Source organism: Astyanax mexicanus, chromosome 22 (genome assembly GCF_023375975.1).
Source record: "Astyanax mexicanus isolate ESR-SI-001 chromosome 22, AstMex3_surface, whole genome shotgun sequence".
In the NCBI taxonomy this organism is placed as follows: domain Eukaryota; kingdom Metazoa; phylum Chordata; class Actinopteri; order Characiformes; family Acestrorhamphidae; genus Astyanax; species Astyanax mexicanus.
The window spans coordinates 36,310,960-36,334,485 of record NC_064429.1 but is presented as its reverse complement, the minus strand read 5'-3'; the positions used below and the strand labels follow the sequence as shown (position 1 = coordinate 36,334,485).

Below are 23,526 nucleotides of genomic sequence, written 5' to 3'. Positions count from 1 at the left end.
TAATCACTTGTTTATTCAGTCAATCCAGAGTAAAAAAAAAAAAAAATGTGTTTTTGGTGATTTTGACTTTAATTTGGCTGCATTTAAGATGAAAAATCTTACTTTTCACTCCACTACATTATAGGCTATCTGTAGGGATCTGCAGGAGCTAACATTTTTTATGGCCACGAGAGCCAAACTTATCCATGTATTGGAAAATAGTGCTTGTGTGATTGGCTTCAGTTGAAAATGATTAACATATCCTCTGCCCTTTGCTTACGCCCAATGGTTCTCCTGCCTGCACTAGCAGGATTGCGACCTCTGCTGTTCAAACAATGCAACAACATAACATTTAACAAACAGGACATGGAATTGTTTATTCCTACGATGCATGTTGTCAAATTTTTCCATCGCGATGCATCCTTATAATATAATCGTTAAATAATTCCGATATCACGATGCATCCCTGTTCTCATTCGTGTTTATATCCGCACCAGAACCTGGCCACAGGGGTGAGCTTCATTGTGATCTTGGAGACCATCCCTCAGATGATGAACGGGCTGCAGCTGGTGTGGATCATTTCTAGCCACTACAACACGGACGAGCGCATGGTGCCGCTGATGGAGCGCATCGCCTGGGAGCTGTCTGAGCGCGTTGCTCGCGTCGTCAACATCCGGCTGCTTTTCAAGTGAGTTAAAATAATAGGAAAAATACTGAGTAATAAGTGCTTCTATCTTATGTTATCTATCTTATCTTATGAAAATATAGATATTTTAAAAATGAAACTTTATAAGGCACAGTGGCTTGTGGTTTACATGTTTGCCTCGCAGTGCTGGGGTCTTGGGTTCAAGTCCGTCCCTGGATGAAGTTTCCATCTTCTTCTCGTGGGTTTCTTCCCACAGTACAAAAACATGGAGATCAGGCAAATTAGATACTCTAAATTGTCTCGATCAGTGTGTTTGTATATGTGTATGACTGTATGCCCAGATGTGGTTTGGCACTCTGTGCTGGGTCAACTCCTCAGTGACAGATGCAGTCGTCCAAGTGGACGGTTGTTTCCGGTTGAGAGTATGCTGTGCACGATTGGCTGCTGATTCTCACTGGTGTGTGTGGTTGAGTGCTGAGTGTAAATAGTTGTGTTTAAAATGTGATTGTAAATTGTCATTGAAGAGAGTCTAGAAAGGCATATATAAGTGTACCTTCATTCATAACTTCATACATTCAGTGCATTTGCCGAAAGGGAAAACAAATGCTAAAACAGAATACTGAACAAAATTCTGTTTCTGTTTTTGGTGGCTTTTAACTTTAATTTGGCTGCATTTAAAAGTCAAACATCTCACTTTTTACTAATTTTTACTAAACCAGGTACTGGAAAATAGGCATTATAACCGTTACACCAGCTGCCCTTTGCTTACGCCCACTGGTTCTCCTGCCTGCACTGGATACCAAATATTGAATATATACGTTTTTGAAAAGTTTTATTTAACACCTTTTTGACCAGGGCTGCATTTGGTTCCACTTTGAAAGCAGTATTAAAAGGGTCATTGTTCTGTACATATATATATATATATATATTTATTTTTTTTTAACTTATTTACACACACTTATATCACACTTGTCTTTTGTGGGGATGCACTAAATATGCAGTAATCAAAGCTATTTAACTTTTTATCAATTTATGTTTGTTTCACTAATAGTTTGGGTTGCCAAATATTTAGTGCATCCCTACAAATTCATGACTTTTTTCATGCAATAACAGAGAATTCCTCTTTTCCTCTTATCAACACTGATGTTCTGAACCTCCAACCAACACAATTGGATAGATTAATGGACGAATGGGTTGTTTAATGGACCGATAGATAGAGGGAGGAACTGAAAGACACATAGGTAGGTAGAGATAGAGGGATAGATAAATGGGTGATTGAATGTATAATTAGATGTATGGAGAATTCAGTACTGAGTTTGGTAAATGAGTGTGAGGTATCTGTAATCATTATCTCTTCTGCTGCTGCAGAGAAAGGCGTGAGGTGGCGAAGGCTAAAGTACTGGATGGGAAGAAGGTTCTGGATCAGTGGAAGAGCTGCTACTTCGAGGTTCGGGCTCGAATCGAGACGTCCGGCACGGATCCGCGCTGGGAGTTCGACCGCAAGAAGCTGTTTGAGAAGACAGACTACATGGCGTCCATCTGTCAGGACCTCTACAACGTCCTGCAGGTCGCCACAAGTCCATTTACTGCCTTACAGTTAGAGATAGGCCTAATTTTCTGATTTATATTACATTTTTAATAGTAATTATACTTTCTCTGTAATTAAATGTTATCTGTGCTGTTGGGTCAGTATTCTTAAAGCACTGCTTAAAAATACATATTATCATTTTGATACCAAAATTATCACAATATGATAAAATATCTATATATATATATTGCCCAACTCTACTTACAACAGCAGTCATGTTTACATGCGCATAATAATCAGATAACTGCTGTAATCTGAGATATGTGCTTATATAATGTCCCTTATTATTTGAGTGAAGTGTCTACATTTAATAATCCAGTATATAAAAAATCTGATTTTGTTAGTATTCTGATTAATGTGTTTAAATGCACTTAATAATCCAATACCTGCAGAAAATCTGACTTTGTTTAAATGCAAATGATAATATGATAATTGTAAAAAAATGATGTGCAGCAGTAATCTGATCAGCTCAAATATATGCATTTAATAATCCAATACCTGCAAAACATTTGTTATGTTCACTAAATACGATTAATGCTTGTACATGCGACTTTGTTTAAATGCAAATGATAATATAATTTTTTTTTTCAGTAATCTGATTAATGCATTTACATGCAATTAATAATTCCATTTTGTTTAAAATCAAACATAATAATAGTAAAAATTGTAGGAAATCCAGTTTTCTTTAAGTGATCCAATTAATGCACTTAAATAATCTCATGCCTGCATAAAATCAGATTTTGTCAGTAATCCAATTAATGCATTTACATGCATTTAATGATCCCATTTTGTTTAAATGCAAATCATAATATTGATAATTGCAGAAAATCAGTTTTTTTTTCAGTGAACAGATTAATGCACTTAATAATCCAATACCTGCAGAAAGTTAATAATACAGTATAATTGCAGATAAATATTGTCAGTAATCTGTTAGCTATTATTATGATTATTTAGCTATTTGTCTTTCTGTCCTGCAGACTCTGGATGAGTTCTATAACGTGTTTGGGTCGGAGATGAGGGCAGTGACTCGTGACTCCAGGAGGATAGATGATGTGGTGCGCTGGGTGGACAGCCTGGTTGTTCCCATCGAGGAGCTGAACTTCGACCCCTTCGACATCAGGAAGACGGGCAGCTGGAAGATGGTGATGAAGGACTTCAGGAGCAAAGTTCAGGTGGGGCCGTGTCTCAGCGTCTGTGATCGTCTGTAATCAGATTTTTTATTCTAGAGATTATCGAGGTTTATCTCCTGTTCTGTGGATTTAGGATATTGAAGACGAGGCCGTCAGCTTTATCGATCAGTCCTTTAAAACTCTGCGCTCGGCCTCCGCCGCCTTCGACATGCTGCTGAACTTCAGACACATCCGCTCCAGAGACGCCATCAACAAGCAGATGATGAAGAAGTTCAACGATATTCTCACCCAGTACTGCAAAGAGGTGCTGAAATTACCAGCCTGATCAGAGGAGGGAGGAAGGGAGGGAGGGATGGATGTGAGAATAGGTGGAAGGATTAATAAGTTAGATGAAGAGCTTCGTTAATTGAGGAATTGATAAATGGATTAATGGATGTCTATATAAATTGATAGATAGAGGGTTGGGTACATGGATGGATCGGTGGATAAATGGATGAATAGGTTGATCAATGGATAGATAGATAGATAGATAGATAGATAGATAGATAGATAGATAGATAGATAGATAGATAGATAGATAGATAGATAGATAGATAGATAGATAGATAGATAGATAGAAGGTTAAGGAACAAATGGGTTGATTAATGGATAGAGGAATTGATGGATAGATACATGAAAAGATTGAAAGGTGTAGATAGATGGGGGATGGATTGATGAATCAAAACACACATAGATGGATAGATAGAGGGATGGATACAAAAGACACATATATAGGTGGATGGATGAATGGATGAATAAAAGACATAGATGGGTTGATTAATGGATAGATAGATGAATGGATCATTGAATGTATGAATAGATAGATGTATGGATAGATTGAAAGACATAGATATATGGATGGTTGGTTGGCTGGTTGGATGGATGGATGAATCAAAAGACAGAATGATAGTTGATTAATGGATAGATAATTTGATGTATAGATAGATAAATGGATTGAAAGATAGATAGGTAGATGGATGGATGGATGGATGAATCAAAACACACATAGATGAATAGATAGAGGGATGGATACAAATAACACATATATAGGTGGATGGATGGATGAATGGATGAATAAAAGACACATAGATGGGTTTATAAATGGATAGATAGATGAATGGATCATTGAATGTATGAATAGATAGATGTATGGATAGATTGAAAGACATAGATATATGGATGGTTGGTTGGATGGTTGGATGGATGGATTAATGGATGCATGGATGGATGGATGAATCAAAAGACAGAATGATAGTTGATTAATGGATAGATCATTTGATGTATAGATAGATAAATGGATTGAAAGATAGATAGGTAGATGGATGGATGGATGGATGAATCAAAACACACAGGTGGATAGATAGAGGGATGGATACAAATAACACATATATAGGTGGATGGATGGATGAATGGATGAATAAAAGACACATAGATGGGTTGATAAATGGATAGATAGATGAATGGATCATTGAATGTATGAATAGATAGATGTATGGATAGATTGAAAGACATAGATGGATGGTTGGATGGATGGATGGATGGATTAATGGATGCATTGATTGATGGATGAATCAAAAGACAGATTGATAGTTGATTAATGGATAGATCATTTGATGTATAGATAGATAAATTGATTGAAAGATAGATAGGTAGATGGATGAATGGGTGGATCTATGAATGGGTGGATCTATGTACAAGGTTGAATGTATGTGTGGATAGAGAGAAGAGATGCTAAAATAACCAACCAGATGGATGAATGGATGGATGAATCAAAAAACAAATAGATAGATAGATAGATAGATAGATAGATAGATAGATAGATAGATAGATAGATAATGGAATTAATATGTGTATGATTGAATGTATGATTAGATTGATAGAAGGTTGAACTGAAAGACAGACAGGTGGATAGATTAAGGGATGAATGGGTGGATGATTGAAAGTATGGATAGATTGATGGATGGAAGGATTGACAGACAGATCCTGTGTTTATTAATCTGTTGATTGGTTTGTTTTTAAGGTGGAGGTGATAAACAGCATGTTTGTGGAGCAGAGAGAGAACCCCCCTGTGTCTAAGATCTATCCCCCCGTAGCCGGAGCCGTGTACTGGGAGCGCCTGCTGTTCCACCGCATCAAAGACCCCATCATACGCTTCCAGGAGCTGCCCGAGATGCTGGATAACGAGCAGGGGAAATCCGTAAGACCCTTAAATACCTTATATATATTAGTGGTGGATCAATATATCGATATTACGATATATCGTATTGATGTTTTTCACTAACAGATACATTATTGATACATGGCGTTATATATCAATATATTTTTTTTTAATTAAAACACTTCTGTGCTGTCTCTGGAGGTGACGGAGAAGTACCTGGAGGTGGGGAGGCGGATGCGGGACTATGAGGTGAAGAAGGTGGAGGGCTGGAGGAAGGAGACGGAGCGGATGCTACCTGAGCTAATGAACAGAACCCTGCTGCTCACGGTCGACAGCTCTGGAGACGTCTGTAAAGAGACGGTCAGAAACACAGCTTTTTTACATTACATTACATTACATTACATTACATTTGGCAGACATTTTTGTCCATAGCAACTTACAATAATGATGTACACAAAGTACAAGCCTACAAAACCAAAATTCACACTTCTTCGACCATTACATGTACATTTCGATCTGCTGGTTGGTGAACTTCAGACAGTGCACAGCATTATTATTCAGCAGACTTCGTTTGAGGGTAGGATCTTTACCTACTGTCTGTGACAAGTCAGCAAATGAGGGAGATGTGTTGAGTTTTGTGCTTTTATCACAGTTAAGCTATTTAGCACAAGCTAACACTAGCTTTTAAGGTCATTGTGACCCAACATAATGTTATACTGGATTGGTGTACATCACTGATCCTGTGATTGGTAAAATAAGTGATGATGTAGAAGTTTGTGGATGTTCAGGAGCAGTGCCTGGAGAGAGGGATACGGTTGGTGGTGAACTTCGCTCCAGAGCTGAAGGAGATCATCTCAGAGACCATATATCTGGATAGGCTGGGCTACGCCGTGCCTGAGCTGGCTCGTAACGTGGCTCTGCAGGAGCACAGGTTCCTGAGGTAGGTCCTAATTTATGGTAAATTTGGTCAACTAGTTATCAGATCAGATTTAATAGGTTTGTTTCCCCCCTATTTGATACACCCCATAGCAAACTGATCAGCCAACCCGTTGCCATAGCAACACCTTACCAACCAACAGCTACACCACAGCAACACCTCAACAATAGCCTAACTACACCTTTGGAACTGCGTAGCAGAAACTGATCAGATCAGATTCAATAGGTGCTATACACACCATGCAACACCATAGCAAAATGATCAGCCGAGCCGTTGACATAGCAACACCTTACCAACCACCAGCTACACCATAGCAACTCCGTGAAAAACAACCTAGCTACAAAGTCTAAGCGACCAACTCGTTGTTGTAGCAGCACCTTACCAACCTTTTGGAACTGCTTAACAAAACCTAACCAACCAACTCATTGCTGTAGCAGCACCTTTTCAACCACCAGCTAGCAGAAACTGATCAGCCAACCCGTTGCCAAAGCAACACCTTACCAACCGCCAACAGCCTAACTACACCTTTGCAACTGCTTAACAAAACCTGAGCAAATAACTTGTTGCCGTAGCAGCACCTTACCAACCAACATCTACAACATAGCAACCCCTGAACAACAGCCTAGCTACACTTTTGGAACTGCTTAACAAAACCTGAGTGACCAACTCGTAGCAGCACCTTACCAATCAACAACAACACCATAACAACCTCTGAACAACAGCCTAATTATAACATCTAAACGAATAACTCGTTGTTGTAGCAACACCTTACCAACCACCAGCTATACCATAGCAACACCTGAACAACAGACCAACTACACCTTTGGAACTGCTTAGCAAAAACTGATCAGATCAGATTCAATAGATGCAATACACACCATGCTACACCTTAGCAAAATGATCAGCCAACCCGTTGACATAGCAACACCTTACCAACCACCAGCTACACCATAGCAACTCCGTGAAAAACAACCTAGCTACAAAATCTAAGCGACCAACTCATTGTTGTAGCAGCACCTTACCAACCTTTTGGAACTGCTTAACAAAACCTAAGCAACCAACTCATTGCTTTAGCAGCACCTTATCAACCACCAGCTAGCAGAAACTGATCAGCCAGCCTGTTGCCAAAGCAACACCTTACCAACCGCCAACAGCCTAACTACACCTTTGCAACTGCTTAACAAAACCTGAGCAAATAACTTGTTGCCGTAGCAGCACCTTACCAACCAACATCTACAACATAGCAACCCCTGAACAACAGCCTAGCTACACTTTTGGAACTGCTTAACAAAACCTGAGTGACCAACTCGTAGCAGCAGCTTACCAATCAACAACAACACCATAACAACCTCTGAACAACACATAGCAACACCTTACCAACCACCAGCTACACCATAGCAAGACGCGCTTACTGCTAATAAAACAACTAGTTTTTTTCTGATATCTATAATATTGTCGTGAGTGTTGTTGTGGTGTCTGTGTTCAGGTGTGTGGATGAGCTGAAGAACCTGGTTAAACGCTGCCACTCTCTGATGGACAGTCTGAACGATGCGGAGTTCCTCCTGTTGACCCCGCAGGTGCAGGAGCTCAGGAGAGTGCTGCGTGCTGGATGGAGGAGGCTGAACTGGAACTCTCTGGGTAAGACCAACCTGAACCACAAGAGTGAAACTAGCAAACCAAACCAAATATCGATATTACGATATATCATATTGTTTTCATAGGAGCTCTAAACTCCCTAAGACTCGCCCCTCATTTAGACTTGCTAAAGTTACTGCTTTATCACTCCACATGGTGGTGCTATGATCCCTAAATGAATAGGTTTAATAAACCTGCAGTGAAGAATATCGGTTGTTAAATTGTGTGAAACTGAAACACCAATAAATCCATAATTCCTGGTATTTGATTATTTAGGAGTATTTTATCCTCTTCAGAAACACAAATGCTGTGAAGTATCGTAGAGAACTGTCCTGGGAAATGTAGTATGAGATCATTATTGTCCGAAATGTATTCTGATATCATCGTTGTCGTGGGGAAATGTATTGTGATATCATCGTTATCATGGTAATTATATTGTGATATCATCATTATCGTGGGGAAATGTATTGTGAGATCATTATTGTCCGAAATGTATTGTGATATCATTGTTGTCGTGGGGAAATGTATTGTGAGATCATTATTGTCCGAAATGTATTGTGATATCATCGTTTTCGTGGGGAAATGTATTGTGATATCATCGTTTTCGTGGGGAAATGTATTGTGATATCATCGTCGTGGGGAAATGTATTGTGATATCATCGTTATCATGGTAATTATATTGTGATATCATCATTGTCGTGGGGAAATGTATTGTGATATCATCGTTATCATGGTTATTATATTGTGATATCATCATTGTCGTGGGGAAATGTATTGTGATATCATCATTGTCGTGGGGAAATATATTGTGATATCATTGTTATCATGGTAATTCTATTGTGATATCATTGTTGTCGTGGGGAAATGTATTGTGATATCATCGTTATCATGGTTATTATATTGTGATATCATCATTGTCGTGGGGAAATATATTGTGATATCATTGTTATCATGGTAATTCTATTGTGATATCATCATTGTCGTGGGGAAATATATTGTGATATCATTGTTATCATGGTAATTCTATTGTGATATCATCATTGTCGTGGGGAAATGTATTGTGAGATCATTATTGTCCGAAATGTATTGTGATATCATTGTTGTCGCGGGAAATGTATCGTAATATCGTTGTTCATGTGATATCACGTATCATAATATCATGGTTATATTGGGAAACAAATCGTGATATCATGGTTATTGTGGGAAACATATTGTGATATCATTATCGGCGGAAATGTATTGGGATATTGTCATTTAGGACGTAAATGTATCGTGATATCGTTATTGTGGGAAATTTATTCTGATATCGTTATCGTGGGAAACGTATCATGTTATCATCATTATTGAGGAACACGTATCATGATATCATCACTATCATGAGAAACATATTGTGATATTTTTATAGTGAAAAATGTATTGTTAGACATAGTCTTCTCTGGACAATAGAGACAGTTACTCCCACAAAAGCTGGATAAACTCTTTTTAATACCCTTAATTTTTGAAGAATTAATTAGCAGGTGTCTCAATACTTTTGTCATTAATTAATTCGTCCTCTTATTTGCAGGCATTGCTGAGTTTATCGGGCGTAGCGAGCAGGCAGTCACGAAGTTCGAGTCTTTGGTGAGCCAGATTAAGAAGAACGCAAGAGACGTCGACGCCAAGCTTCAGGACATCGAGACAGCAAACCTTTTTAAATTCCCAGCTCCAGATAAAGCAGGAGATCTACCAGGTAAAGAGTGCTAGTATGGTACCCCATAACTATTTGCGTGCTTTTGTATTTCCACTTGGGTCTCGAGTGGCCCTATAAACACTATAAACACTATAAACACTCCAAGCACCAAAAATCCTTATAAAAATCTTATAAAAAACATAGATTCACCCTAGAACTACATCAGTTCTGCTGGTTAAGAACCTCAAACAGTACACAGCGAGATTAGCCAGCAGACTTCTTCTGAGGGAGGGATCTGTACCTACTGTCCGTGGCAAGACAGCAGATGTGGGAGATGTAAGAAGTTTTCAATAGTGAGTTTTGTGCTTCTATCGCTGTTAAGCATAAACTAGCTTGTTCGCGTTTTGCTATTTAACAGTAACTTGTGATAATCACTCAGTGTAAACATGGGGTTTTAAAAGAGCTGTTTAAGGGCTCTGTCACTTTTATGCAAATAAGCAGTTAACTGGTAAGAATAGAGCTGTTGAGATCTCTATCTTTTCGTGAGAGTGATTTATTGCAAAGACTTTCATGAACATGTTTTGTATAGAAAATAGACCTATTTAAATAATTAATACAAGAAAAATATATGACAAATTACACTAAATATTTTGGAAATTTGAATTGACAGAAACTAGACTAAAACTAATAATAACTAACTGACTAAAATGTGGTTAAAACTATTATACATTTTAGTTAAAAGATGTGTTTATGTCTTAATACTTTTAGAGTTTAAGGAGTTTATATGTGTGTGTGTTCTACTGCAGGAGTGAAGGAGTTCTTTGAGCTGGTTGAGAAGCAAAGGGTTAAAGACGTGATCCTGCTGAGTCTGATGTACACCGCCATCGGACCGCTGCTCACCAAGACCGAGAGCCTGATCATGCAGACCAGCACCGGCAGGGCCGAGAGCATGACCCAGTACTACGCTTACTGGGAGCGCAAAGTCTACGACGCCCTGACAAAGATGGTCCTGAAGTAAGACCTGTTCTACTAAACTGATTTACATTAGCGTCTATTTTTTGGATTATAAGGTGCATTATGTGACACTAGTAAGGAACAGGGGTGTCGCCATGTTTTCCCTCTAATTCAGCAGTAAAACTAAGCTTAGTTAAGTAAACAAAACCGTAATTAAAAAAAATAACTTTTCTTTTAAACTGAAAACACATGCTGGATATTAATCTACACAGATTTCTCTCCTTAAACCTGATTTGACTAAAATGCTTCTGTTTATTTACAGTAAGCTTAGATTTATAGATTTCCACCGATATATTCTGAACAGCGAAAGAGCTAGCGCTTAGCTTGTTTGCAGCTATGCTAATGCTGCTCCAGCAGTGCTAGAAGTGTTTAGCAGCAGGCTGCTGGCTGATAATACTCACCTCTGAACGGAGAAGAAGCTAGCACTTAGCGCAGTTAGCAGCTAGTTAGCGGATAGTTAGCGGCTAAAGACTCTAGAAGATACTGGTTACATGGCTTGCATATAGATTGTTAAAATAGGGCCATAAATCTGAGCATATTTTATACATTTTCACTGAAAATATTTTTCGTAAATGTCAGTTTTCTGAACAGTATATTGTGTGTGTGTGTAAATGCATTTTTTATCTCTGTATATGCTACAGTCATTACCAGTCAGTGATGGTATAGTTACTTTGAAAAAGTAATCCGATTACTGATTACTCCTTTAAAAAGTAACTTAGTTACTTTATGGATTACTTGATTTTAAAAGTAACTAAGTTACTGTACAAGTTACTTTATTAGTTACTTTCAGCAGCTGCAGACACCACCTCCCGCCGCCTTAACATAAACATTATAACCAGTTTTGCCAATACTCCCTTTATTGGAAAATGCATTTTTAACAGCAACAATGAAAAAATAAGTTTTTTAATAAAAATAAAAAACTTTTTCTCTTGAATTAACTTAACATAAATTATTTTTTTTATAAAAAATAAAATATGTTCTTTCTTGATTTCACTTAACATAAATACTTGTTTTTATAAAAAAGAAAAATAAAGAAAGTCTTTCTTGACCTGAAATATTTAACACTGTAAATCTTAACATTGAACCTGTTGTTCTCTGCAGGGCAGCAAGGAGTGGTTTTATAAAACAGAACCGTGTATATGGTCTAGACCAGGGATCACATATATGCGGACTGCGGTCCATGTACGCATCCAGACGTTGTCCAGTGCGGACCCAAACCAGTAAACTACTGAAAAGTATTTAATTTTGACAGCGTTCATTTAAAGCGTCAGAACTTTTCTTGTCTTTACGGTATACGAGCTCTGCGGCACAAAATCTTCAAACGCTCTCCTCTGCCAATCAGATCTGTGCAGACCGCTGCCCTGGCTAGTGAATTGTGACGCGGCCGGGAAAAAACGCCTTTATAAAGAGATAGGGAGCCCGAGAACTGGAGGAAAAATGAGAACAGGCAGAAACTAAAGACACGCCGAGCGCGAGAGAGAGAGACAGGGGAGGATTGTAAAAGTGGCGGGAAAGGGAGCGGTGTGTGTGTGTGTGAGGTGAAGAGAGAGAGAGAGAGTAACGCACAGTGACTTGGATAAGCAACTTTAATCTGATTACTGGATTGGAAATAGTAACTCGTTAGATTACTCGTTACTGAAAAAAAGGGTCAGATTAGAGTAACGCGTAACGTGACATCACTGTTACCAGTACACTTAGATATATGCAAAAAAGTCCCATGTCCTGTTTTAAGGTTTAAATAATTTTAATATTTTATTTCAGGAACCTGCAGGTGTTCAACACTGCCCTGATGGGCTCCACGCCACTCTTCAAAATCGAGACCATCCTCTCTGCTCCCGAGATCGTCCTGCACCCTAAAAGCAACGACGTGTACAAGCTGATGATGCAGAGTGTACGGGACTGCCTGGAATGCACCAAGGTGCGTGTTCTTACCTGTACAGTCTAGAGCAGGAAACAGACACCACAGATTCGTCCAGGTAGCTGCGCTGTTAAAATAGCAATCCACCAAAGTGCCAAAGTCCGAGTGCACCTGGCTCTTAAAGGGAATGATGAGCAAGTGACACTCTGATTAGTTTATTTGACTCTATGACCAAAATTAACCACATTCATGATTAATTAAGCAATAAAACACAACAGGGAGTGCTAAAATGTGTAAACTCAAGTGTATTATTTTGATTATAACACAGTTTTTATTGCTGTTTATTGAAAGATCTTGAGTTAAAGGGGGCGAAAAAAATACGATCGGTTTGGTTATAAACACTCCGCGAGTAATACATGGAGAGCTTTGGTTACAGTGCATTACCGGCTGATAATGGTGCTCACAGAACGCCTCTCAGCCAATCACATTGCAGGGTCGGAACTAACTGAGAATTAAAGGTCTCATTACATCGTTTTTTTCATTGATTTTAAACAGTCTAGTTGTGTCTGTAGTATGAACGAATGCACTGTGAGCCGTTTTTTTGTGGAAAAAATGTTCCGGTGTTTCTGTATAACCCTGCTTTAGTTCACTGGATTAATGGTCTCTGAAGAAAGACTCATGAATGTTCATACATGCAAACATATTACCTCTGATTGGCTAACAGCACTGCAGCAGAGAACGCCTACCTGCTGCTTTCCCCCCCACAGTCAATTTTACAGCTCTAAAACTCAAAGGACAAAATGTTTTCAGAGATACATCCTTAGTTATAAAGATTAAAAATAAAGTTAACCCTTAAACTTCACTGAACGTTAGACTCTCAGCGTCCGTTCTATATCATAAAATCATTGTGTTCTATCGAGTTGTGCTGTCTTGTCAAACTGTGCTCTCTAATGTATATTTAAGGTCTTGGTAAAAAACAGAATCAACTGGAGATCCGATTTAAATCTACAGGTACTTACACAAGAAAGCTAATGTTAACTGTCTGCTGTAAACAGAGCTGTAAGGCGGTAAAACTATGAACTTACTGATTGATGTAGACACCTAACATCTCTCTGATCAACTCGTATTTCTGAGGATTTCCTTTTCTTAGCTACTGCAGACAATGGAGGTTGAAGAAACTGTTTCATATGCAGCATATGATGTGTACTTTTCCTGTCGTTACGATAGCAAAGACACACTGACACGCCCTAAATCAAGCTGCACGGATGATGCCTCACCTATAGATTGCTAAAATATGAACCATAGTGTATTATGGCGACTATAATAGACTATAATCCATTGTTTAATGGTTGTACGATATTGTCTTCCAGCGGTTCGTTCGTTGGATGAACGGAACCTGTATCGAGTGCCCGCCTCAGCGCGTGGACGGCGAGGACGAGCCCTTCGTCTTCAGCTTCTATAGCGAGATCTACCCGCAGCCGCAGGTAAACGAGTGCGCCGTGGCCGTGTCCCAGAGCGCCCAGCAGCTCCTCGGCTCTCTGGGGCGATACCTGGGCCGCTGGAAACGATACCACCCCCTCTGGAACCTCGACAAATCCATCATGATGGAGAAGTTCGCGGCCAAGAAGCCCTCTTGCGTCACGTACGACGAGAAGCTGAAGTTCTACTCCAACATCGGCCAGGAGGTGGCGCAGCAGCCGCTGGTGAAGGACGTTCACGTGGTCAGACTGGACCTGGAGCCACTGGCTCACACCGTGCAGGAGAACGTCCAGGCCTGGGTCTCCTCTCTGGGGAGGCTGCTGAACGACTCCGCCCGGGAGGACCTGTACGCCCTCCGCTCCGAACTACAGGTGATTCACACCTACAGATTAATTTGCCAGTCAAAAATGTGGACACACCTCCTCATTCCACGTGTTTATTTTTCTCCTACATAGTAAATGAATAGTGAAGTGATCCAGACTATGAAAAAACACATAAGGAATCATGTAGTAACTTAAAAACAGTGTTAAACAAACCAAAATACTCTGTGGAGCTGAGGGAGCTGTTAACTTGCAGTTTTTAAAGCTGAAAACTCCTGCTCTTCCTTTCCTGGGCCGGCCCTGATGAGTGCCAATTTCATCATCATTACATTTCTGATGGATTTTTTCTCTTCACTACTTTACAGCTGATGCTCTCAAACACTTTATTAAGAGACAAGAAATTCAAGTAATTAACTCTTGATGAGTTCAGCACAGCTGTTAACTGAACGCCTGAATTGCAGGTGACTCTACCTCATAAAACTGACTGAGAAAATCCAGCAGAGATGTTCAAAACAACTGATCATCTAAACAAGAGGAGCTACTTGAAGAATCTAAAATATAAAAGATATTTTGGTTTGTTTAACACTTTTTTTTTGTTTACTACAGTAAATAAATTCATGTTTTTATTCATAATTTGTGTTGAATGAGTTTAGTTTTAATCTACAATGCAGAATAATAAAAAAAAAAACCCAGAAAAAACACTGAATCCAATTGTTTGTTGGTAAATTAGATCAAATTGCATTCAACTGAACTTGAAATGAATTAAAACGAATCATATTGAATGAAATCAAACTAAATTAATTGAATTGCATCATATGGAATCGAATCAAATTGAATCAGATCAATTTAAATTAAAGTGAATTTGAATCTGATCCGAATCTGCATAAACCAAGGCAAATTGAATTGAGTCACAAAGAATCAAATGCAGTTGAGTTCATCCACGAGTCAACTTGTCTTGACTCGACCTAAATCATATAAAACTGAATTGAGCATAATTAAACTGAATAAAAGAATGAAATTTAATTGAACTAAATTTGACCAAATGCAAAAAATTATATAAAATCGAACTGAATTCAATCTGAGTCTGAGTCAAAACTGAATAATTTATATTGTATCAAGTGGGATCAAATCAAATTGAATTAAACTGAATTTACTTTATCTAATAAATTCAAGTCAAGCTGAGTAAACAAACTGAATTAAGTTAAATAAATTGAATTGAATTTACTTTACTTGAATTTAATGATATAGTGAATATAAAGTGAATTGAGTTTAATTGAATCTAATTAAATTTACTTTACTTTAATTGAATCATATAGTGAATATGAAGTAAATCGATTTGAATTGAAATTAATTGAATTAAGTTGAAAGCTTCTGTCTTTGTAATCAGCAATTGTCGGAGAATCTGAAGAAGAGTCCGGACACACTGGAGGACCTGAAGTTCGTCCTCAGCACCATCTCTAATATCCGGGACATGTCTGTGGATGTAGAGCTGAGGTTCAGAGACATCCAGGAGAGATACAGAACCCTCACCATGTACAACATCCAGGTGAGCTCACCTGTACCACACTGATTCGCTATAGAAATGCTCACCATATTCATTACTGCTAGGCCTGTCGTGATAACCATGTTATCGACTGTTATGTACCTATCGTACGATCATTTTTTAAACGTTGATAATTGCCGTTGGATTTCCGTGTGAATTTGTTTACATGAGAACGAGTCGCGCTGTGCTGCTTTTTCGCCGGATCTCTGTCTGAAGCGAAAAAAAGATACTTTGGACCAACCTAAAAAAAATCATCTAATTTGTTATACCTAAATCTATTTGTTTTTTAACTTATATTTATGATTTAGTTAGAATATAACATTTACATTTTAAATCAATCAATATATTATCAAGCCCAAGTACCGAAAAGTTCTTTAAAACAAAGATAAAAGATGATTTATAATAAATATCCTTTTTCGCACTTTTTTTTACACTTTTTAAAAGTCTGGAATAACAGATTCTTTTCTGTTACAGCAATGTATAATTTTACCTTTAAATAAACAAATTAAATAATTTAAATTCTGTTCGGCAAGTGCTTTTTTTTCTGTTTAGAAAGGCATTACAGAAAAACATACAGAGTTTCTTATTAAGAGTTTTAACATTGCCTAAAATTATTGAGCATCCATAACAAAACTATATACATCCAGGGAATACATTTGCATATCAAAAATTCCAGAGCAGCAATCAAAAAAGAAAATGAATATAAATAATACATTTATACATAAAATAACATATCCAGTCCAGAGTTATATCATTAGCTTAAATTACAACTCAAGTGTTTCTTTCTATGTATATTTCTAACAAGTCATCTGGTCTTATTTCTAATGGCAAGTGCCTTTGAGTTATGTCCAGAGTAATGTAAATCAATGTAAATGTTACTTTAATCTATCTGTTGTTACTTTTTTTAATTTAAAGGTCTTTTTAGTATTTAGTGCTTGTACTTTATTTCTTTTAGTTATGTAGGACATTAAATATTTTTATATTAAAAGCCCAGTGTCTGTTCTTATTAATAAAACGTTAGTTTAACTGAAAAATGGTGTTATAGTATAATGCTAGTATATTATTACTGTGGCACATTGAAAGCAAAAAAGCATTTTCTAGTGCCCCTTTAAAATGACAATATTATCGTTTATCGCAATAATTTCTGGGACAACATATCCTCCTGAAAATTTTGTTATCATGTCAGGCAATATTACTGCTCTTCTTCTTGAGGATCTGGGGAGAATAATAATACGATTTCGAAGAACTGTAAGCTGGCTATTTTAAGCCTACTTAATAAAAATAGCATTAAAAACGCAGGCCTATATCACAGAACAATTTCTTGAGCTCTCTTTCACACACACTGTATAAAGCTTTATAACATTTTAACTATCATCTTCTTGGTGCGTTCTTGGTGTTATTGTCTGTAACAGGTTCCAGAGGAGGAGCTGCAGCTGGCTGCTAACATCAGGAACATGTGGAGCGATCTGTTCTCCGAGTCCAGGCAGGTGGACCGCAGTCTGGGTAGAGCTAAAAAGACCTTCACTGAGGTGAGATCTCCAATCAGCTGCTCAGTTAATACCATCTGCCATGCCTGTGCTAATAATGCTAATCATACTGGAGATTGGATTAGAGTTATGTTACTGTTTTGTGTATCAGTTTTTAAATACCGGTACGTGATTTTATACTGAATTTATTGTTTCTGTCGCTCTTTTAGATCACGAAGGAGCAGATAGTGCAGTACAAGCAGGAGGTAGCCATCTTCGCCGAGAGCTTTAACATGCATGGTCCAGGAGCTGTGGGAGACAACCTGGACAAAGGTAGACTCAGATACTGTTCTGCTCTCTTTAAGAGTTTAATGTCAGGGTTGCAGCAGGGAGGCAAGGAGGTAATGTCTTAAAACTTTATTTATAACCATTAATAAACCCCCTTATTAACTATTTATAAGCCCTTTACAAAGGAGCCTTATTTTAAAGTGGTACCATTTATTTTACTCAAATCATTGATACACAGATTGTATTATTTATTAATATCATGATGTGCTGGATCATTGACGTCCAATGACATTTGGTAAAATTACTGTATTTTTTATATCAACAATAACCACAAGGTATATCACAATACAAATTTCTTACAATATCGTTCAGCCCTAAAATCTATATATCTATTTATATTATAATATATGTATAGTATAAATCAGGCAGTGGTTTATTTTGTTGAACAGTGTCGTACCCTGTCGATAAATCCCGCTGTTCTACTTTGACAAACAACGTTTTTTTTACACTTAAAAATAGTTTTCCTAAAATTTCGGTTTAAAAGCAAAAGCGCAATCTACTGTAATGTAATGTCTTGCTTGCAGTATCAAGCGATCGCAATATATTGAATTGTAATGTATCGTCATTGTCAAAGCTGGTAAAAATAAGTCTTTTTTAAAGCTTTAGTTTTGTTTTCTTTTTACTTTTGTAGCACACGTTTAATTAACACCGTAGCTACTAGAGGTGTGCCAAAAAATCGATTCACATAAGAATCTTGATTCTCATTTACTACGATTCAGAATCGATTTAAAATGTCCCAAAATCGATTCTGAGGGGCGGGTTTTAGACTGATTTTGGGCTGGGTATTTTTGTTGGACCTGGCAACCCGCTTGTCCCTTCAAACCGAGGTCTTCCAGACCCACACAGAGCGTAGGTGTTTGAGAATCACCGGTAAGATGGCAGAACAAGCACTATATTACATTAGATTAACGTGTAGTTTTAATGTTTTATGGCAGAATGCTTCATAACAAGCATAAAAAAGATCGCTAGTAGTTAGTTTCAGTAACTGTTAGCTAGCTAACAAGCTAACTTTCCAGTTCCACCTTAAATAACGCTACAGGTGGCAGCAGGCTGCAGCATTTAAGGCGGAACGGAAAAATAAAATAAGCTAATCAGAGCTAATTTCAGCTCCTCATCACAGAGGAATTAAGGAATGGACAATATGAATTAATTTCTCCACCTCCTGCCCCCTTTCTGAAGAAATACAACGGCCTTAAATTAACTAGTTAATCAGCAGCTGCTCCTGAACTTTAGCGCTCCACTGCTATCATCACATCAGCCCAGCAGCGTCACCTACACACCACCGCTAGTAGCCTGGTAATAAAGCAGTGTTATTTATTATTTATTTATTGTTCATTAACGTCATTGTGATATCCCAGTGATTCCTCTGTCACTGAGGACCCACATTCCTGCACATTTTATTGTTTTTGTAACACATTACCTTCTCCAGGACCAGTGTATATTATGGAGGGTTTTTTTTTCAATAAGATTCATAAGCCAGAAGCAGAAATTTTTATAATTCAAATCGTTTTGAATCAAAAATCGATTTTGAATCGAATCGTGGCCCCCAAAATCGGAATCGAATCGAATCGTGAGATAGTAATCGATTCCCACCCCTAGTAGCTACGTCAACTTAGTTTCAATAGATTTATCACAATGGCATTTACTAAGGGGAAAGTATCCCATAGATTTGGCCTGTTTAATCTCAGGGAATGGACCAGTATAAATCTTGCTCTAGGTACGTTAAGGAGGGCTTGGACAGAATTTGCAACAGGACACAGTGTACAGGGTAAAAATTAACAATTTAGATTTATTAACAAATGATTTGTTGTTACTGTGTAAGTGTATTTGGTAAAATAAACAAATAAAATGTTTTAGAGTAGCAGAAGGGGGGTATGAAAATAAGAAAAATAGTTCAATGGGGCTCTGATCAGTTAAAAATAGAAAATAAACAATTAAGGAAAAAAACACAAAATGGCCAGTTTCAGTAATACAAAGGAAAAATAATAAATATCAAGGTGTTCTTTTAGTCACAGTCTTTGAGTTTAAACGATGTTCTGTCAGGCTTCCTCTTCTTTTCCCTTTGTGTGTGTAATTTTGTCCCAAAGTGTGTGAAATGTGTATTTAGATCTTCACTACCCTGGTAGACTAGTGATTGTGTGCGTGTGTATCAAGTGCTTGGCTCCTCTTATCTGTGGTCTGACTCTCTCTCTCTCTCAGCGGTGCAGTTTGCGTGCTCACGCTGCAGACGTCACTCGCACAGTATTCTAGGACATGTAGTCTTGGGTTGGCTCGCCATCTTGGACTCAAAAAGTTCGCGCGTTTTTCCCATCAATTAAAACAACCTGTTCGACATAGCACTAACATCAGTCAAACTGTAGAACACCATATGCATCAAGACTTGTCTCTGACTAAATTAACAGCAATATTTGACACTTAACATACATATTTACACATTTAAGCCGATCGCTAACGCTAATGCTAACCGCTATCGCTAATGCTAACCGCTATTCTGCCCTACAAAGCAAAAAGGCAGTAACTGCATTTTTTGGCGAAAATGAGTTATTGTGTTTTTTGTAACATTCAAAGCATTATTTGTCATGTAACAAAATATCTCATCTCAAATGTGTGTCGTTTTGGAGAAAATTGGTGGGTGTTTGTACAGTAACTACAAAAACTACTAGTAAAGCAAAGCAAAAAGGCAGTAAACGCCATTACTGTATTCTTGCCTTGTAGCGTGACAGTTACTGTCATTCTTTGTTGTATCACTTCACGTAATAATTACGCTGTTGCCACAGCGATGTTACTGTTGCCATAGAGAACACCACGCGGGACTCTTTTGACGCTGCAATTTTACTCTGTGAAACTGCACTTTCTTGTTACGATGGCCCAATCCAGAGGGAAAAAGATGGTAGAACTGGCATTAAAAAGAAAATATCCGGAGTATGGTAAGTAACAACAGCGAATGATTATGACTGATTAGAAACGTATCACAAAAGTTCCTGTCAGCGCTATCAGCTGTTTTCTGTCCGGAGACGTTCCGTGCCCCCTCCCACTCTCCACCCCACCCCTACAAACTAGTTTATCCTCCCTAACTTTATATTATATGTTCTGTATCTAAGAAAACGTCTTACTTTACAATACACGCAAATTCACTCTAGGATCAGGTTCACGGCGAGCGCGGAGATCCGGTAAGTCGGTGTTAGTGACAGTGAGGCTCCGTGCTGGACCCGTGCTGAAGCTAGCTGGCTAACAAGCCTTCTGCGCCCGCAGCACGGTGTGCACAGCGGCACTGTCCCTCCGAGTGGCCGGGTCTCTGTGCTGTGCTCGGCTGGGCTCCTCACATATCACGGCTGAACTTTATATTTATATCTGAGTTTTCTCCCTCAACAGAAAGATCTGTGCTGGGAGGGGTTAAGAAGGGGGGGTTCTGTACACAGTTCTGTAAAACTGACTGTAACCCCAATCTAACTTCTGCAACTCCAAGTCATGCACATTTTCTTCCATCCCATTTCAGACATGAAAAAAGAAAAAAAATAGCCTCTTACCTTAAGTTATAATGGACCAAATCAAAATGATTACTGTATGTATTTCATCGTTTGCCCTTTAGTGTGCTCTTTCGCCCTCTTGTGACATAAAAAACAAAATTTTTTAGACATATAATTTACACCTGATCACATATATCAGTCTACATATTCACAATGATTTGTGTATTACTTATATTATGTTTGGTTTCATCTAATTTAAAACGCATGTTTAAAGGATGCAAATGTATTTATTATTTATTACAGGTATTTATTTATTATTGTGTTGGCCTAATGAAAGCAATATTTTAGTCATAGGCCGAATTAATGTACAGAAGGTTCTTTTTAATAAAATGTTGTTCTTTCATTATCCCCTGTTTTGTGACAGTTGTATATGTAACTATTTATTAAATTAATATCAAATAAGCTTATTTACTCGTTTCTATCTATTTTTTAAAAAAAAATATCCTGAGTATTCACTTCATTAATCACTTTTGTGTATTAGGTTCTGAAGGTCCGGAGTCTGAGGTGACAGGGGGTTCCGTGAAAAAGTATGTTTGTGTAGGCTATGACATTTTAAATCAACTTGAAAAACAACTTTGACGATGAACTTGTATTTCACTGCATCCAGGTTAAAACTAGTGTATATTATGTATTGCAGATAATTCAGATGTGTTTGAGATTAATGAACATAAATTAACTAAGAATACACACTAAGTACACTCCCATAATAGGGCCATATAAAAATATGAACGCTGCTCATTTGGCCCTTGATGCAGCTTGGAAATATTATATTTTTTTAGATGTGATAAACACCAGAAAAAAATCTGAGTGAACTATTAACACCTTAAATGGTTTAATTACATTAGCTGTGGCAACACTGTCTTGCAGGATACAAATGGTTCCAATCAGTACAACTCAAATACAACAAAACCCTAGCTATGACAAAAAAGTTTTTTGAAGAATATTAAGTTACTGCCTTCTTACTTGGTATGGAACTTTCGAAAGTAGGATTAATACAAAGCAAAAATACAGTAACTGTAAAAAAGGGGTAAAATAAAAAAAATATTAAAATTACTGATATCTGCAAAGAATAAGGTTATATGGAGTAACAATACTGCCTCATGTCCAATAATCTACCTACAACTACTTGGGCTGGACAACAAGATAACTTTAAGGTCATTTTTCTCAGTTTGGTGCTCTGTGCAGTTACTGCCTTTTTGCTTTGTAGGGCAGTATTAGTCTACACCTTTAGCAGGAAAAACGGACACTTTAACTCGACAAAAACATATTTACACTTCGGTTGTTTTAATAACTTTTTAACTCTCTTTTTTTTACATTTTAAGCTCTTTTTAACACAGAAACATCACTGAATCATTTACAATCTGTATTTATCTGGTGTTATTTGAACTCACCGAAGTTTCTCCACAAAATAGAACAGACAGACGAGGGTTTATCCAACTTGTGGCTCATATACACCAACAGAACAGAAACAAAGTATTTTAGGTCTCTTTTAGAAGATTTAACAGCGTTTTTAACTGAAAATCAGCACCCGAAAATGGCGACTCTGCACCTGCTCTAAACACACTCACTCTGGGAGAGTACAAGGTAGAGGTGGGCGGATCGATCCAAATATCGATAATATCGATACCAACGCTGGTATTGGTATTGAGCAATACTCGTGTAAAAATATCGATATTCAAGCTTTTTTCTCTGCGCACGCACTGACAGCTTCGCACGAGATTCACCACAGTCTACTCTCTGGTCTCTTGTTGCTGCACATGCGTCACATGGCTCAGCAAAGCCAGCCAAACCGCCACGCAGGTAGGCTCAGCCTGGCCCCGCCCACTCAGCGCTCTCCTGGAGTCGACACGCCTCTACCTCAGGAGATTAGTGTTGAGTGATATTTTTTTACACTCTGTTTATTTAAGAAAAACTTGCATTTGAATTGCACTGAAAGGAAGACAATTCCTTATTTTTTATTGTTTTTCCAAATGACAATTCTATTAAAACAAAGAAACAAAGAACTAGAAAAGATGTCTAGTGAGGGGAGAATTTTTATTTTATTTTTTTTATATTTTTTTTACTTTATATTTAAACTTTGTTTTGTTACTGTTCCATTGTTTCTAAACAAAAATGTTGATTGTGATACTAAAGTATTTTGTTATCACTTACAATGTTTGGTGAAACATTTGGATCATTTGGATCTATAAA

General features: G+C 37.7%; 1 protein-coding gene and 1 long non-coding RNA gene across 2 annotated transcripts in view; one reads left to right on the top strand and one right to left on the bottom strand.

Moving 5' to 3' along the window:
• Positions 1 to 23,526, top strand: part of dnah10 (dynein axonemal heavy chain 10) — a 103,152-nt gene that overhangs the window by 10,141 nt on the left and 69,485 nt on the right. The window contains exons 8-22 of the mRNA XM_049470610.1: positions 477 to 667; positions 1,994 to 2,192; positions 3,191 to 3,385; positions 3,477 to 3,647; positions 5,403 to 5,579; positions 5,742 to 5,900; positions 6,329 to 6,480; positions 7,964 to 8,115; positions 9,677 to 9,841; positions 10,588 to 10,795; positions 12,557 to 12,713; positions 14,024 to 14,503; positions 15,840 to 15,998; positions 17,408 to 17,524; positions 17,692 to 17,794. Of these exons, the coding sequence (XP_049326567.1) occupies positions 477 to 667; positions 1,994 to 2,192; positions 3,191 to 3,385; positions 3,477 to 3,647; positions 5,403 to 5,579; positions 5,742 to 5,900; positions 6,329 to 6,480; positions 7,964 to 8,115; positions 9,677 to 9,841; positions 10,588 to 10,795; positions 12,557 to 12,713; positions 14,024 to 14,503; positions 15,840 to 15,998; positions 17,408 to 17,524; positions 17,692 to 17,794 (2,785 nt within the window). The remainder of the gene's footprint in view (positions 1 to 476; positions 668 to 1,993; positions 2,193 to 3,190; positions 3,386 to 3,476; positions 3,648 to 5,402; positions 5,580 to 5,741; positions 5,901 to 6,328; positions 6,481 to 7,963; positions 8,116 to 9,676; positions 9,842 to 10,587; positions 10,796 to 12,556; positions 12,714 to 14,023; positions 14,504 to 15,839; positions 15,999 to 17,407; positions 17,525 to 17,691; positions 17,795 to 23,526) is intronic.
• On the bottom strand, positions 19,572 to 23,023 carry LOC111190948 (uncharacterized). The gene is made up of 2 exons (XR_007428925.1): positions 22,728 to 23,023; positions 19,572 to 20,133 (listed from the first exon to the last, which is right to left on the bottom strand). It is a non-coding gene; the product is annotated as an uncharacterized LOC111190948 (long non-coding RNA).